This window comes from Coenobita brevimanus, chromosome 97 (genome assembly GCF_032717465.1).
Source record: "Coenobita brevimanus isolate Jiangsu-jjx chromosome 97, ASM3271746v2, whole genome shotgun sequence".
NCBI classification, from domain to species: Eukaryota; Metazoa; Arthropoda; class Malacostraca; order Decapoda; family Coenobitidae; genus Coenobita; species Coenobita brevimanus.
In genome coordinates this window covers 9,317,117-9,335,605 of record NC_137050.1, presented here as the reverse complement: position 1 = coordinate 9,335,605, position 18,489 = coordinate 9,317,117, and the positions used below count along the sequence as shown (strand labels likewise).

Genomic DNA, 18,489 nt, shown 5'->3' with positions numbered 1-18,489 from the left:
GTGTATAGGTAATTACATTCAACTTCAAGAAAGTGTGGTGTGCGTGTTCAAGAGCCTTATCTCATCTAGCATTCAGTCTGACGTATCAGTGGAACTCATGGGTGGAGATCAATGGTCTAATCTGGATTGATTAGTAATCATAATGTTCGTATAGTACGTGTACATGTAGCTTCATAATTATTTATAGCAAACTCAGCTGTAACAGGTTAGCAAACGGCATAAGGCGCTTAGCCGCGGTGCTCGTGTCCGTAACATGAGTTTTTGAGTTTGTGTGGGGAGCTGTTCACCCCCTATCCTGGGATACAAGGTCACGTTATCATCCAGGCTGCCAGAGTTACCGATTTTTTCACCCATAAGTACAGCTATTTTATTGTTATTTTTTTGGAATGGAGGGTTTTCATGTTTTTCTGTCGATATTGAATTTTCATGACAAATAACTCATACCTCTGTAGAGGGATGAAGTCATGTGTGAAATGAAATCCTGAAAGTCAGTCAAAATACAGTACTGTACATCCATCCATCCATCATCTAATCCAGCGTTGTCCCATGAGGAGCGTAGGAGCCTGGGGCTAGGCAAGTTGGTCCTGGCATTTAAGATGAGAGTGACCAGCCTCATTCATCTCAGAGTGGCATTATGTAAGCAATAAACCCCAACCACCTCTTGGATATAAACCTGCACTGGCTCAATCTGACTGGAGCACCTTGCTTACCCACTAGACCACCAGGCACCATAAATTGGGTATATGGATAGTGGTAGGTGGTGGCAACCATCATCCACTCACTTGATGTAGTGCTGCCTACTTCTTCCTTAGCCTTTATCATTCTTTTTCTGTGTCTGCCCTCCTCTCTTCCTATTTCTCCCATCTTTCCTGTCACTACTTAATGCTTTTCTTTCCGTTACAGATGGTTTTACATTGAGTGACAAGCCAAATGATTTCCTATAAGCCAAGAAACCATTTACAGTGCTGGGTGGTAACCATATAACCAAACCATACGTGCTCCCTACGTGTCAAGTGGGTTGGTGGAGGGTTAATGCCCCTCCCTGAAAAACAAATAACTCAGAGTCAAATGGCCACCCCGTACGGGATTATGGCGTCTGGCAATAGATAGATAGATAGACAGATAGTTACCACCCAGCATTGTAAATGGTTTCCTGGTGTACGGGAAACCATTTAGCCTGTCGCTCAGTGTAGAGTCACCCATAGACAGAAGGAAGAGGAAGAATGAAGGAAAGAATACAAAAGAGTAAGGAAGGAAAGAAGAAATTAAGAAAGGAAAGGGCAGGCATCCGAGAGCAGCACAACATTGAGTGAGTGGATGGTTAGCGTCCCCATATACCAACATCAAAATAAAAAATAATATAAAAAACAATACTGTAATTAAAATCTACTGCTGCTAACCTAACTACTTACTCCTTTTTCTGTGTCTACTCTCCTCTTTTCCTGTTTCTCCCATCTTTCCAGTCACTTCTTACTGTACAGTATTGCTCTTCCTTCCATCTCAGGTAGCTTTACATTGAGTGACAAGGCTAATGGTTTCCTGTTAGCCAGGAAACTATTTACAGCATTGGGTTGTAACCATATAACCAACCCACACAGGTTCCCTTCATGTCAACAAGTGGGTTGGCGGAGGGTTAGTGTCCCTCCTTGTAAAGCCACTAAGACAAACAGCCACCCCTTAGGGGATTGTACCATCAGGTAGAAAATGCCTCCCCCCCAAAAAAAAAAAAAAAAAAAAAAATGTAAAATCCATCATAGAAATAAAGAAAATGGTGTGACTAATGAAGGAATGTGGCCCAACTGGAGGGGGGGGGGCAAAGCCCCCCCAGGCCCCCCAACGACATTTACCATCAAACTGCCACTAACTCAAACCTTCAGAGCAGCTCAAAATTGTCCATGAAGAACTGTGAAAGGCGCTTACCTTGGGGAGGTGTTGTTTTCGGCCTATTTGGTTGTCTCGGCAACTCCAGGGATGGGATTGGGGGCAGGGTGACTCAGTGGTAGAGTGTCAGACTTGGGACTGGGGGGTCTTGAGTTTGAGCCATGCCCAGTAGCTGCCATGCTGGGAAGGGTAGTGCCCTTCTGTCACCAAGCAGGGCTATATGATCTAATGAGGTTTAGTTCGGGGGAATGTTTCCCTTTCCCTTTCCAGGGATGTGAATTGTGGTGCACGTCACTTCTTTGCCACATGGAGCCAACTGTGGGGGATATAATTTTGCTGCATGAAACAGGAAGGAGTGGAGTTCATGTTCATTTTGTTTTTTTATGATAAAATACCTTGATAGGTATGGTACTGCCAAAGATATCTCACCTGGATACCAGGGCACTTAACCCACTCCTTTGCATCGCGCCACAAAACCTTAGTTGTCTGCGCATGAACGAGTGTATTATGTGATGGATATATCCTTGTCTGCATGCTACCCACTTATCACTACTGTTTTATTATGGGAAGTAGTGTCTTGTGGTTCCTTGGCTCTCCCTTTCGTTCAGTGTCCATTAAGGGCACAGTAAAACAATGCCTGGAGCTGTGCTTAATCCCTTCAGATGACTGAATTTTTGTTACCTTCCATCCATAGTTATATTTTCCACTCACTAAAAGAGTTTCGTCAACCTTAACATCAACCCCTTGCCCACAAGTTTGCTTTTGATTTTGAAACCAATATCCAGTGACTTCAATCCAAAAGCTCCTCCAGCTGGCACTTGCTCATCATCTGATGTGCATGTTCTCAAACACTGAGGAGTGGTGCCATGATCAGTCTAACCATAAATTAATGTACATCAAGATTTGCCAGGGCTGCAAGTGAGTTTTCCAAAAATGTGACTTTCAAATTGCTGGTTTGAAAACCGCACTTTCTTCATTTTTATGTCTTTCGAATCACGCAAGTGTGACTGCACTGCCCTGCCAAACACGCTTTTCTTCCCAGTACCAGCAAAAATTGCCACAATTCGGACACATTACTACAGTCAGTATTACAGTGTGTTGATGGAAAAAGTTCAAACTCACTGCATTATTTCTTAACAAATTGAGATGACCTTGAAGAAATGGAGGCAACACTTGTTACAGGAGGCCATGTTGAAATGGCTCACCTTTTCCCCACCCATGTAAGCCTGGGAGACTTTGTGTTGGGTCGGGTCTCTGTTAATGGTCCTCATTTGTTAATTTAATAAGCAAGCCAAAGGGTTAGTTCAAGTTGAGTTTATGGAGGGCGCTCATTGGTTCATTTATAATGCGTGTCAATGGGTCAAGTACATTAGTTCCAGAAAGGCCGTGAGGTGGCAGTATCTCTTAATTTTCCAGTTGTCACAGCGTAAAGATCCTGCATTATGTGTAATAGGTGCATTAATTACTATCTATCTATCTATCTGTCTATCTGCCTGTTGCCACATGCCTTACCGGTAATCCTGTAAGGGGTGGCCACAAACAAAGCACCTCCTTGTCACCCTGTCCCTTGCGATTTCACTGCCCTGCTCCCAGCTCATACCCCCCACTCTCATATACTGTACCTCTCCACTCCATCCCCCCATCTCATCCTTGGTGTCTCCCTCCCTCTACCCCCCTCCACCTCACTTACATACAGTCTCCTTGTTAGTCTCTCACTTCATCATCTCCACATGGCCAAACCACCTCAGTGTGTTTCACCTAACGCTTCCTATCACATTCACATCCACACCACAATGCTCCTTCACTTCCTTATTTGTCAGTCTCTCTCTCCATGTGACTCCACATGCCCTTCTCAAATAACTCATTTCCACTGCTGTCACTCTTGACTTCTGTCCCTCCAACAATATCCAAGCTTTACTTCCAAATGTTAGCGTTGGTATCACAAAACTGTTATGTAGTAACTTTTTCACTTCCATGCACACATCCCTGTTTTTTATCACTGCTTTCAAGGAACCAGCAACCTTTCTTCCTTGTTGTACCCTTTCAGGCACTTCACCCCCTAAATTTCCATCTTGACTCGTCACGCTACCCAAGTACGGCTACTTATATGCAGTCATATTTTCCATTTCCTCCTCATTCAGCCTCGCTGTACATTCACTGACATCATTTCTCTCAAAGACCATAGCTTTACTCTTCTCTACATTCACCTTTAGATTCCGTTTCTTACACACTCTCCCGAACTCATCCACCAAGCCTTGCAGCTCCCCTTCATCTTCATTTAACAACACAGCATCATCTACAAACAACAGTACAGGGAGTTTCGAAACACTGCCCTCTCTCATTAGAGCAACCCGTATCATCTGCAAACAACAGTACAGGGAGTTTCGAAACACCACCTTTTCTCATTTGGGCCGCTCCAACATCCACAGCCCTATTTTGTATCTCTTTTATAACCCCATTAATTATGTGATGAAAATTAAAATTCTATAAGGATGCATTTGTGATGGAAGTACCATAGAGAAGACCCCCTCTAATTTGGGGAGATAATGCCATAGAACACCCAGAAAATACAAAGGGTGTTAGTGTCTGGAAGAAAAACAATTTTCAGTTATCTCCCCTAGGTGTTACCATATGTACTCATTTTTCTTACAGTCCACAGAAGGTAGATGGACACTTGAGTTTAGTGGTGGCAGCTCCCTGCGCCAACATTTGAACCCTGGTGCTAACAGGCCAACAGCTTCACAGTCAGCAATGCTGATCGCCTAGCTACGAAAGCTGTGATTTTTTATTTATGAAATACAGCAACTTATGAATACAAGCTCTATTGTGATGACAAAAGCACATTCTAAAAACAAAACAGCATTCAAACAAACAGACTTAGACAACATGTACAATATAGCAGTACCCTGTAATCCCCTTTGTTAAAATGATGACTTTTGACCAGACTATAGGCATACAACATTGTCTTGTTTTGTTAGTGCATTCTTAACAGTGGACATAACTGCTTAATGGACAATTTGCTCTGATCATCAGTGAATTAAACCATGCCTCGTATTATCTTCCAACTGTGGTACGGTACTATACTGTAAAGTTACATCATAAAATGAACTTGTATTTAAGGAATTTTGTAAAGGAATTGGTTGTCAGTTTTGAAATAAAGCTCATTAATATGTACCATACTATACTACAGTATATGGCACTTTTTTTCAGAGAAGTGTACAGTATACAAGCAAACCAGAACTATGAGTAAACATGGAGAGATTGGCTTTATGCCCGAGGGACCGGGTTATGGTAGCGCTCCGTATCCCCAGCCTGGACAGTACCCACAACCTGCACCATACCCACAACCTGGACAGTACCCACCACCAGGACAGTACCCACCACCAGGACAGTACCCACCACCAGGACAGTATCCACCAACAGGACAGTATCCTCCACCAGGCCAGTACCCACCACCTCAGCAACCAATGGCAGGTAGGATATTGGGCAGCTTTTATATACGGTACAGTATACGTATATATACTGTATACAGTATATGTACTGTATATACAGTACTGTACATATATACACAGTATATAATATATATATATATATATATATATATATATATATATAACTGTATGTCATATAACTTTGCCAAGTACAGTAAAACCTCACTGTAACAGACTATTTGGTACCCAAGCCATTCCAAAAAAGGCAAAATTCCATTAAAAGCCTCATCCGGACTTCCTCCTGCTAACCTGGACTTTTTCCAATACATCAGACATTAATCCGGATCACACCAACAGTTTTAAACTGTTTTCACTACCATTGCAGTACTGTACTGTATTATACATTCACTACAACAATCAAATGTGTATAAAAAGGCTGGTCACTCTCATCTTAAATGTCAGCACCAACTTGCCTAGCCCCAGGCTCCTATGCTCCTCATGGTACAACACTGGATTAGGTAATGATGGATGATGATGAATACTGTAATGTACACGATAAACACGTCTTTTATTTACCTTATTGTGTTGAACAGAGCTGAAGTAGTCAGACAGTCTGGACTGCTTCAGGCTTTATTGGACTTTTTCCAGTATATAAGAATTTAGTCCAGTAGCTCCTCGATTTAAAAAAAAAGCGAATTCCAGTCTACTGAAGTCCGTTATATTGAGGTTTAATTGTTCTTAGTTAGCAAGAGTGAAATGCTTTTAGCTTCTTAAATAAAGTGTTGTATTACCAGTTACAGATATTGTACTGCAGTCACAGATGCATTTATTCGTTGATTTGGGGTGATTATCCATGTTTAACATCTTGTAGCTCATGATTGTATTACACTAGTTTTGGTATTTAAGAGTAACAGTTAGTTAGAAGTAACTGCTTACCTACCCAAACAGCTTATTGTGACTAAATGCTACTTTACCCAGGCTAATGGTGTACAGTAAACCCTCTCTATGCTGAATCAGTTGGGGCGAAGCCCGATCCGATAAAGCCAATGATCCGGTAAGTTTATGCTCCCTCCCCTGAAGTGGGATTTCAAACATAATGGAAAATGAATTAATAAAATAGCATATTCTTGTATTAAAAATGAAAACTATGTCCAGTTTACACTAACTTAGCTCATAATTTCACATCCTTGTCGTAGCACTTCTTCATGACTAGCCCAAGCGGGTGGGAAAAATTGCTTCCAGCATTGGTAACTGCATTCTGAGTCACCCTGCACACAGGAAGAATCCAGTAGGCCTGTGTCATTATGCCCCAGGTAACGGATAATATACGTTAAATACAAAAAAGTATCTGGTGAGCCCTGAGTTGTCTGGTAGGTCCACATGATTCATTCCATTTAATGGATGGTGTCCGATTTGTATGACAGTTTGACCAGGGGTCCTCAAAGTGTTCGTTAAATCGAATATCCGATCTAGCGGGTTATGGTGAAGTGAGGGTTTACTGTATGATGTAATGGGTTACTGAAGGTGAAGAGGAGGAATGGAACTCTTGCAGGGGATGGTACTTCAGGATTTTGTATGTGATAATAATAATGATTCTTTTAAGTCGCTGTTGAATTATTCTTGTGTAAGGACAGTCCTGTATTTAGTTTATATGAAGGTTTCACAAAGTAGATACAGTATGTGTGCAAGATAATGTTGAAAGGTTATTTCGCTCATTGATACAGGTTCATTTCAAAGATGTTCTCAGATGAGTTTGAATGTGGTTGAGGTAGCCAGTATACATTACCAGTAGTATATTGTATGTACAGTTACAGTATAAGCATTTCCTCTCCACATTCAAATTGTGCCATTTATAGCAGCAAGCCTTATCCCGATTTTAATGATCAGAGGCTGTAAAATCCTCTGAGATTCTTGAAGCAATGTTAATTTAGTATGAAGTAAACTGAAGTCTTTGCTTAAAGAAATGTACAGTATGCAAAAGTTTTAAAATTGGCTAATGCAAGTGGTTGGTGAAGATTGTTCCATTCATCTAACTTAAAGAACAACCATGTTAAGTTAATGCTGAGATTCAAGAAGATGGATGAGCTTTTGTTACAGATGTAGCTGAAGTATTAGCAATAAGCACTAGATCTGTATACAGTGCCAGATATTTGATCATCTTTGAAACTTTTAAAGAAGTATTATGTTAACTGCAGTTTTTGGATTAGAAAAGTTGATGGATATTGTGCATAATATACTTGGCATAAGAGGTCACTGAAAATATTCTTTTCAAAGAATGTCAGGAAGCTGATGGACTTGTGCAACAAGTATTGTGCATCAAGAGGCAAGGAGGCTATCCATGATATTTTACTGGTGTACCGTACTTTGGTATTTTGTTTTGGCTAACACCAGATGAGTTTGTTAGGAACTTCTCTTTGTTGAGCAAAATATTTTGGTACAAGTATTATTTTCATGAAAGTACCTAAGTTCACCAATCACAGCAGAAAGGTTAAAGAAGCACTGTATAATTTATGTAGCCTGTATTTCTTTTATATGCATCAGTTGTATGGACTACATTGAACTACAGCTGGTGAGTTCCCTAGGTTATGGTGGGCCAGTGCCTGGCCAGGGCCCATATGGTTCCCCCGCAGGACAATATGGACAGCAACCCCCAGCTCCGTATGGCCAAGTCCCACCACAGCAGGGGCAGACAGGTATCATGCCTAGTCTGACTTTTGCAGCCACAGTAGCTGTAACTATGCATGTTGGTAGCAAGCAGACTAATGAACTTTCCTGTCCTTGTTGATATGCAATACAGTACTTATAACCTTGCATGGTTGAAGAAGACAGACTGGTAACATTGCTTGTCTTAAAATTAACGTCTCATAAAACCATTCATGCTTGAAATATGTAACTAGGCTAACCCCTTGTCCTTGTTGATGCTTTTGACAGTATACTCACACATAGTTGAATGAAGCGGACTAGGAAATTCAGTGCTGTAGTCTTCACTGGCTTAACTTCTAACCCTGCATGTCTGAAGGAAGCAGACTAACATAAATCTTTGTGTTACAGTAGCTGACGTTCAGAATAACCACACATTTTTTAGTAAAGCAGACTTGCAAAATTCATTTTCCTTGTTTGGTTTCTCACATAGTCATGCATTTTTTAATACCCAGCTTTAGTAGATTTAAGGTGAAGGGGCTGCAATAATGCTTGTTTTAGTTTCACTGTCATGGTTTTGGCTTAATCTTTGCAGTTATCCATACTTATATTCTCATTTGTATGGAGTACTTATTCCATACCACAGAAGCTTGTGAACACAAATCCTTTAAACACTTTTCTGCTTGGAATATATTAAGTGTGATGCAGAGACTGCAGCTAGAGTAAGCTTCCTTTAATGATTACCTGTACAGCATGGTATATCTTTGTAGGGAGGCCGTTTTTATGGTGTAGCTTAAGTGTTGGAACTGTCCTAATTAGAATAAACTCCAGCAAGTTCTGTCACAGGAGGTTAATCTGTGGCTTATTCATTTACCCTGTGTGATGTCAGTAAAAAAAACAAGGCTGGTGGATGTGAAAACCTTGTGTATTGAGGAATTTAAAAAGGAAATGTCTGCAGTGATTATGGGTGAATGATGCACAGCCCACAATGTAGGAACTTGTAATCTGTAAGAGAAACTGATAAAGTACTGTATATTGATTTGAAGTGCAGTAAAGTCAGTTCTTGTTCTGTAGTTTATAGTAGCTACAGATTATACATGTACACTTCATACATGATTTAACCAATTTTTTTTTTTTTTTTTCTGGACCAGTACACTTTGTATATTTGTAGAAAGGTCAGCTGTGTAACTTTATTGAAATATTACTCACTAAACCACCAGGCGCCATAATTTGGTTCTATGGTTACCACCCAGTGTAGTACATGGTTAACCTACAGCTTTTCAAGTCCAGTTGTTACACATATTTTATGAATGGAGGACACCAGTAATCTGATGTATGGATTTTTTTTTTATTAACTTGTTTTTCCTTCCTCTGTTTTGTTATTTAAATATATATATATATATATATATATATATATATATATATATATATATATATAGATAGATAGATAGATAGATAGATAGAGATAGATAGATAGATAGATATATAAAGTGTTCTGGGGAACACTTTTGTTTCATAACAATTGAAGGAATATGTAAGAAAAAGTCTGGATGGTTTGCCTGTGAAAAGAACTCAAGAATTTCCAAGGCTTGAAAAATGAGTGCATGCATACTGTATGTGGTTCATTCGACTGGCACATGTTAACAGTTCTCAGTATTATGCGTTCCTTTTATGATATTAGGATCCTGCCTATACCATTTGACAGTGGGAAATAGTTATGATGATAACATTCTGCAGGTAACTGGATGCCAGCACCAGTGGTGAGCAACTGTCCGCCGGGATTGGAGTACCTTACACAGATAGACCAGCTCTTAGTCAAACAGAAGGTGGAACTCCTAGAAGGTAATGTAATAATGCAGTTTTCTTTTATTGACACTTGATATATTTAGCTCAATACTTCGCAGTAGGCTTGTCATTTGCATATTTGTTACATTTTAAAGGTTTGTTCTTGTATATTATAACTCTGATGAGATTGTTGTAGGTTCACTTGTCTTAATAAACAGGCCACATTACAGTATTATGAATATACATTCTGTATTCTAAAACAGTAGTAATGTATGTGAATCTGAGGTAAAGGAGGGTTTACTGTTTTGTATTCTGTGTATGCTGTACTTGGATACTTCATTTCAGCAGTGCCGGTAATGCAGTTGATTGTTTTGGGGACTTACATAATTGGAATATTCTTTCCCTATAAATCCTGATTACTTGGCAATAAATAAATTGCTTACAGTACACAGTGAACAGCCAATTTTATATGCTGATGATATTACCAGAACATCTGACCACAACAGCATTGACATATATAGATAGCTCCAGACTTGAGCATACCTTCAAGCAGTATAGTTATAAACTGTACCAAACTACAGATACAGTAAGTAACCCTACCAGTTTCACCAGTCACAACAAGAGCACCAAATAACATTTCACATAATGTTAAATTACACTTCAGTTTCACATTTAGGGGTTACATAAGTACTAGGAGTGACATGCAACACATCGCATTTACATCATATTCTGAACATATAATTAGATAACAAATTTGCTCTTAAGGTAAGTGCACTCAGAGCATTCAGGCACAAGCTTGGGTCAAGAACATGTCTGGTATACAACTGCCACTTTAAGTCAGTAACAGAATACAGTATATCAACCCTATATGGATACTGAATCTGCTGAATGCACTACACAGTGCATTCCAAAACAATAAAGAAAGGTTTTTATATCATCACAAGAGGCACAAAGACAACACCTACACAGAGAAACAAACTTATGAGTCAGGGATCTTCAAAATTTGAAGAGAGCACAGTTTATTCCATTAGGACACACTAGCAATGTACTTACATCAGACAAAAGTCCACCACCAACAAATGCAAATAACAAATCTGCACTTGTATTACTTACTATGAAGTGAACAGCATTAGCTGTGGTTGCCTGCTAAAAGCAGTATCCACATCTACCTACACAGAATACATCTTGAAAGTTCAAGTGTGGTGGATGTAGGTAAACTGTGTATGTGTGTGTGTGTTTTTTTTTTTTAAATTCTGGCCACTGCCTTAGTATTCATTCATTTTAGTGACCTGGTGGATGATGGATGGGAGGTGTTAGTGTGTGTACAGTATATGTATATCTATCTGTCTATCTATCCATATGTCTATCTATCTATATCTATCTATTTCTATCTGTCTGTCTGTCTGTCTGTCTGTCTCTCTATACATATACTGTACATACTATATATATATATATATATATATATATATATATATATATATATATATATATATATATATATGTACATGTACAGTACAGTATATGTATACTGTACACAGTATATATCATTATGTAAGCATTCCACCTGATAAACAGTGAAGGACAATATTTTGCATGTTGAGTGTAACAAGTCACTTGTCTTTTTCAGCATTCACTGGATTTGAGACGTCCAACAAGTACAAGATAATGAACTCCGTAGGGCAGCAGGTATACTTTGCTGCTGAAGACACTGACTGCTGCACCCGTAACTGCTGTGGTCCCCTACGGCCATTTGATATGCGAATTTTAGATAATGGTCAAAACGAAGTAATTCATCTGAACCGCCCTCTTGCTTGCACTTCCTGCTGTTTCCCATGCTGCCTTCAGGTCAGTAAGATCAGCATTAATTAGCTGTTGTTTATATTGTACTAAATCCTGCTGCATGTAACTTCATCAATGCTGCATGGTACTGATGCAGCAGCTTTGTCAATACTGTATGATACTGGTGCAGCAACTTCATCAGTACTGTACAGTACTGATCTGTCATGGTTGCAGTTATTGGTTGAATTAGTATTATATTATTGTTATGTAAAGTTTGATAAGCTGAGAAAAGGTTTGCATGATGAGTGACTGGATGTATGACCCATTCTATTTGAACTACGTTTATATTTGCCTTTTCCTGTTGCCAAACCTTCCCACCGTGTTTAGTTGGAAGTAGGATGATGATGATAGTGATATGATTATGTATTGTGCCTTTTACAGGAATGTTAAAATGGGCAGTATAAATGCTGGCTAGGGATGCATCGATGGTTGTACACAGAACCTGCTGTTACTAGTGCCGTATGGAGAAAGCACAATAGAATATTCTTAAAGTACAGTATGAAATAGATAGAATGCACTGACGTCACTAAACCCCACCTTGCACAAAACCAGCCTCCTACTGGACATGTGCTTAGTGTCAATGCACTAAAAAAACAAATTAACTCAATTTTGACAGAGTCAGTTTGGATATTCACATTGCTGGGGATGCAACATTATTGAGAGTACTGTATGTTCACAGTGCCTTGTCAGTGGAAAATATGGCATGATACATGGAAAAAGCACAAAGAAATAAGCTTGTAATGCAAGCAGAGCTGGAAAAAGTGTCCAATACTGTAACTTAAGTAAAAGTATTGTTACATACATACATACATCATCTAATCCTGTGTTGCCTCATGAGCAGCATAGGAGCCCAGGGCTAGGCAAGTTGGTCCTGACATTTAAGATGAGAGTGACGAGCCTCACACATCCCTGAGTGGCATTAGGTGAGCAATAAACCCCAACCACCCCATGGATTAAACCTACAGAGGCCCAGTCCGGTTGGAGTGACTTAATTACCCACAAAATCACCAGGCATCGCGGTTTGGTTTTATGGTTACCACCCAGCATAGTAAATGGTTTGCACAGGAAACCTTTTGGCATGTCACTCAGTGTAGAGTCACCCATAGACAGATGAAAGAGGAAAGAAAGAAGAAAAGAAAGACAGAAGAGGAAGGAAGGAAAGAAGAAATGAAGAGAGGAAAGAGCAGTCAACCGAGAGCAGTACTACATCGAGTGGGTGGATGGTGTGCACCCCCACCTATTGTCAAAATGTTACTCAAGTAAAAGTACCCAAAATGAAATGTAAATTAAAGATAAAAAGTGTCTCATTTATAAAGCTTTCAAGTACTAAGAAGTCCATCCATCCCTCATCCAATCCTATGTCACCCCATGAGGAGAGTAGGAACCCAGGGCTAGGCAAGTTGGTCCTGACATTTAAGATGAGAGTGACCAGCCGCACTCATCCCTGAGTGGCATTACATGAGCAATCAACCCCAACCCACCCCTTGGATATAAACCTTCACCAGCTCAATCCGACTGGAGCACCGTAATTACCCACTAAACCACCAGGTGCCAAAATTTGGTTATATGGTTACCACCCAGCGTAGTAATGGTTTCCTGGTGTCCAGGAAACCATTTGGCTTGTCACGCAGTGTAGAGTCACCCACAGGCAGAAGGAAGAGGAAAGAATGAAGGAAAGAAAGACAGAAGAGGAAGCGTAAAGTCACCCGTAGGCAGAAGGACAAGGAAAGAAAGACAGAAGAGAATGGAAGGAAAGACCGATGGGGGAAAAGAAAGGGCAGACACCCGACAGCAGCACTACATCGAGTGATATATATATATATATATCTATACTGTATACTGTACTGTATATATATATATATATATATATATATATATATATATATATATATATATATATATATATATATATATATATATATATATATATATATATATTTTTATATGTATATGTATATATATATATATGTATATATATATATATATGTATATATATATATATATATGTATATATATATGTATATATATATATATATATATATATATATATATATATATATATATATATATATATATATATATAAATATGCAAAGAAAGTGGTTGAGGAGACGAAGGGGAAGACAGGTGGAAGCAGCTCCTGTGAGAAGAGTGGAGAAATTGCAAGATAGTGAGAAAATGACAGAGTATAAGAGCATAGTGGAAGAAAGATTGGGAAGGTATGAGCTAGAGCAGATGGAAGGGGTGGAAGATGTATGTAAGATATTCACGGAAAAGATAGGCGCAGCATGTGAGGCGGTTTGTGGAGTGAGGAGGAGATGCAAGGGACAGCATGGTGGAATGATGAGGTGAAACGAGCTGTGGAACAAAAGAAGAAGGCATATAGTGAATGGTTGGCGAGTAGAGGTAGGGGAGAAGATGAGAGAGAGAAGAGAGAGGTATATGTGAGCAGGAGAAGGGAGGTTAAGAGACTGGTGAAGGAGAGTAAGAAGAAAATGGATGAAGAGTTTGGGAGGAATGTGAGTGTGAAATGGAGGGAGAGTAAGAAATTGTTTTGGAAGGAGGTAAAGAAAGTAAGGCAGTGTGAAAAGGGAAATAGTAGGGGAGTGAAAGATAGGAATAATAGATTTTTGGTGGAGAAGAGAGAGAAATTGAGGAGATGGAAGGAGCACTTTGAGGATTTGTTGAATGTAGAGAGTGAGAGCAGTGTGAGTATAAATGGTTGGGGAATGGCTGGGAGAAGAAGAGATGAGAGGAGGGAGGAAGAGATCAGTAGGGCGGAAGTAGTGGAAGCGATGAAGAAGATTAAGCTGGGAAAGGCCCCAGGAATTGATGGAGCATGTGGTAAAATGCTTAGGTATGGGGGTGAGATTGTTATGGAGTGGATATGGAAGTTGTGTAGATTGGCATGGGAAGAGGGAAGGGTTCCAGAGGACTGGAAATCAGGTATAATTGTTCCTCTGTACAAAGGAAAAAGGGAGAGAGAAGTATGTGGTAACCATAGGAGTATTTGCCTTCTTAGTGTGACTGGTAAAATATATGGTAGAATACTCATTGATAGGGTTAGGCATATGACAGAGGAGCTAGTTGGAGAAGAACAAGGGGGATTTAGGAAGGGAAAAAGGTGTGTAGATCAGATATTTGTTCTAAGATGTTTAGTGGAGAAGTATCTTGAGAAGGGAAGGAAAGTGTATGCTGCCTTCATGGACTTGGAGAAAGCTTATGACAGAATAGATAGGCAAGGTATGTGGAAGGTATTAAGAATATATGGAGTGGAGGGGAAATTGTTGAGTGCTGTGAAGAGTATGTACGAGGGAGCTAGGGCTACGGTGCGAGTGGATGGTGAGCTGAGTGAGTTCTTTGATCACAATGTGGGACTGAAACAGGGGTGTGTGATGTCTCCATGGCTGTTTAATATATATATGGATGGGGTTGTAAAGGAGGTGCAAGGTAGGGCAGTGGATGTGGGGCTGGCCCTAATGAATGAGGGTGAGATTTGAAAGCTTCCGGTGTTGCTGTTTGCTGATGATACAGTATTGTTGAGTGAAGTTGAATGGGAGTTGCAAGGTTTGGTGAATGAATTTGGGACAGTGTGTAGGAGGAGGAAGCTGAAAGTTAATGTAAACAAAAGTAAAGTTATGGTGTTTGAGAGGAATGAAGTCACAGAGTGTGCAGTGAGGTTGGATGGTGAGGATATGGAGAATGTGAGTGCATTCAAGTACGTACTTGGGTAGTGTGATGAGTAAGGATGGAACTTTGGGGGATGAAGTACGTGAAAGGGTACAGCAGGGAATGAAGGTTGTTGGTACACTGAAAGCAGTGATGAGAAATAGGGAGGTGAGTATGGAAGTTAAGAAGTCACTTCATGATGGTATTGTGATCCCTACCCTGACGTATGGAAGCGATGCGTGGACCTTGCAAGAGGGGAACAATTCAAGAGTGAGAGCAGTGGAAATGAGTTACTTGAGAGGAGCATGTGGAGTGACGTGGAGGGACAGGTTGACGAATGAAGAAGTGAAGGAACGTTGTGGGGTAGATGTGGATGTGGTTGAGAAGATTAGAAGAAATACACTGAGGTGGTTTGGACATGTGGAGAGAATGGAGAATGAAAGACTAACTAAGAGGGTGTATGTAGGTGAGGTGGAGGGAGAGAGAGGGAGGGGTAGACCGAGGATGAGGTGGAGGGATGGAGTTGAGAGGTATATGAGGGAGGGGGGGTGAGTTGGGGGGAGGGTGGTCAAATGGTGGGTGACAGAGTGACTTGGAGGTGTTTTGTCTGCGGCCACCCTTTGCAGGATTAGGGCTTCGGGGTATAGATAGATAGATTCAATGTGTACAATTCACAGTTTGAATGTGTACAGTAGAGTTAAGTGCAAGCTGGCCACAACAGTTCATTCTAACATTCCATTTGATAGATAGTGGGAAATAGGGTTAGGATTATAACAGTTTACTTATACAGGTATGCTTAATCCCATAACCAGTAAAAATCCATACCCTGTAAAAATTCCAAATGTAAAGAGTTGAATAATAGGTTATATGCATCAGTCTTTATCCAGTAAATATCTACTTTCAGGCTTAAAATATCTCAATAACATAAATAAACGAAATAAAGACCTGGGATGAAGTTATAGAGTATGATCTCATGGATAAGAGACTGAATAGGGAGGCTGTCTGAGATTGAGCAGTGTGGAGTGCTGCCATTAGGTGACCAAGGCCGACGCATGCAAGCTTGTTGGAGCCTTTACAAATGATACGACACGATACGAGGCTTAGAGGTTCAAGCGATATGCATTAGTTCATATCCAGTAAGTATCCATTTTCAGTAAATATCCATTTCCAGTTGCTGTATAAGGGTTAAGATAATATGTGCTTCAACCTATATTCAGAAAGATCCATGTGAAATGGGAAAGGCTTAATGGTTCCTTGTTTCTGCAGAGTATTGAAGTGACTTCCCCTCCTGGCACTGTGATTGGAACAGTGAAGCAAGAATGGAGCATCTTGAAACCAAAATTCACCATCCGTAATGCTTCTGATGATGTAGTACTGAGGATTGAAGGGCCCATCTGCACATACAGCATTTGTGGGGATGTGGAATTTCAGGTAGGAGTGATTTAACTATTTCACCATGATGATATTTGTTTTGCTACTACCACTTAGGACAAACCTCTGCATGCAAAGGGGCTAATAAAGGGTACTGTATGTCTGACTCTTCTATTTTGAATAGTGTCTTTTAAGCAATAAAATTCTCTGATGGAAGCAAAAGTAAGTTACAGAAAACATCATCAGATTGAAGATGCTAAGTGCTTCATATGATGGTATATACAGTATAGGGTATTTTGTTTTTTCTTGTTCTGTCCAAACACTTTTTTTTTTTTCCTTTAAATTCTCTGGTGGAAGCAAAAGTAAGTTACAGATAACATCATCAGATTGAAGATGGTAGGTACTTCATTATTATGATATATACTGTACAGGGTATTTTTTCTTGCTGTGTCCAAACTTTTTTTTTTTTAAGGCTGAAGAGATAGGCTATGGCTTTCACTCACCACCATCATTACTGGGGGCTTTCATAGGTTGAGGAAAATAATCCGGTAATGGCAAACGTAAAATAAATATGTTTTTGGCTTGAAAGGGTAGGTAGGTGATTTGTGAAAGAATAGAGCATGCAAGAGTGTGTGCATAGATGGTAGGTGATTTGTGAAAGAATATAGCATACAAGAGTGTGTGCATAGATGGTATGATCATATGGAGAGAATAGATATAAATAAAATGGATGGTATGATCATATGGAGAGAATAGATATAAATAAAATGGATGGTATGATCATATGGAGAGAATAGATATAAATAAAATGGATGGTATGATCATATGGAGAGAATAGATATAAATAGTGGTGAAACAAGTGTAGGTTATATGAGTGTGTTTGATGTTGGGATAAGGCTAAGTAGGCCAAGAAAAATGTGAGTGAGTGTGAGAAAGCAAAGTGTCAAAGTTGATGAGAGGAAAAACTTTATGGGTTTCAAAATGGTTGTACAAAATATGTATGAAGAAGTACATAAGAAGTGTTTAGGGCTCATTTTTAATGTTGCCACTCAACAGAATGACTGTCTGACAGGTGTATATAGTATTTTCATTATGTTTTATTTTGCTTAAAGGCTCCAACATACTTTCATGCATTGGCCTTGGTTACGTAATGGTGGCCTTCCATGTTGCTTGATCTCCAGCAGCCTATCTGTTTCACATTTGAAATAAGTAAAAGGTGGAAACAGACCACAGGCCCATCCCACATGGTTCTGTGTCCAGACAGGGAGGGATGCAGACAGAGCCCACCCCCACACCTCCCCTCAAGTTCACCACTTGATAGTGGGGGTAAAGTTTGCAGCTGCATGCCCTTGCCTGTGCCAACCCTTGTGTTGTAGTAGGGTATGTTATATGGTGTGTAAAGTTCGTATAGTGTAATGTACAGTACTGTAGACCCTCAGTGTGCATGGCTAATGTATCCAGGAATTTTATTGTGGATATTGAAACATGCAAATCATGCCACTGAAACCCATGTTATATGACTAGTTAGTATGGTGAATCCTGAATTTTCCTAGAGTCTGCCCTTTGGCCCTTTTGTAAAATTTTTGCCCCCTCCTGGTCATATATAATATTTATTTTATATGTAGTACTGGTACTTATACAGCTTCCAGAAACATCACTGGGCATAAAAAAGGGTTAATTAGAGTGTACAAAGTGGTAAATAAGTGGTGATCATATACTATGACAGGGGACTGAGTGAAGTTTTGGTGTCAGGGAAGGTGGTACAGTATCTGGTTTCTTCAGATGACAGCTTCTCTACCAAGAAGTTAGTGAAGAACTGTTTTGATAACAAAAAGTAAATAAAAAATTACAGTAGTTGAAAGAAGAAAAGATACG

The 18,489-nt window shown here is 39.7% G+C and overlaps 1 protein-coding gene across 1 annotated transcript in view; it reads left to right on the top strand.

Moving 5' to 3' along the window:
- LOC145413802 (phospholipid scramblase 2-like) overlaps window positions 1–18,489 on the top strand; it is a 55,686-nt gene that overhangs the window by 18,259 nt on the left and 18,938 nt on the right. The window contains exons 2-6 of the mRNA XM_080283460.1: window positions 5,092–5,355; window positions 7,895–8,005; window positions 9,690–9,794; window positions 11,365–11,582; window positions 16,510–16,674. Of these exons, the coding sequence (XP_080139586.1) occupies window positions 5,124–5,355; window positions 7,895–8,005; window positions 9,690–9,794; window positions 11,365–11,582; window positions 16,510–16,674 (831 nt within the window). The 5' untranslated portion in view covers window positions 5,092–5,123. The remainder of the gene's footprint in view (window positions 1–5,091; window positions 5,356–7,894; window positions 8,006–9,689; window positions 9,795–11,364; window positions 11,583–16,509; window positions 16,675–18,489) is intronic.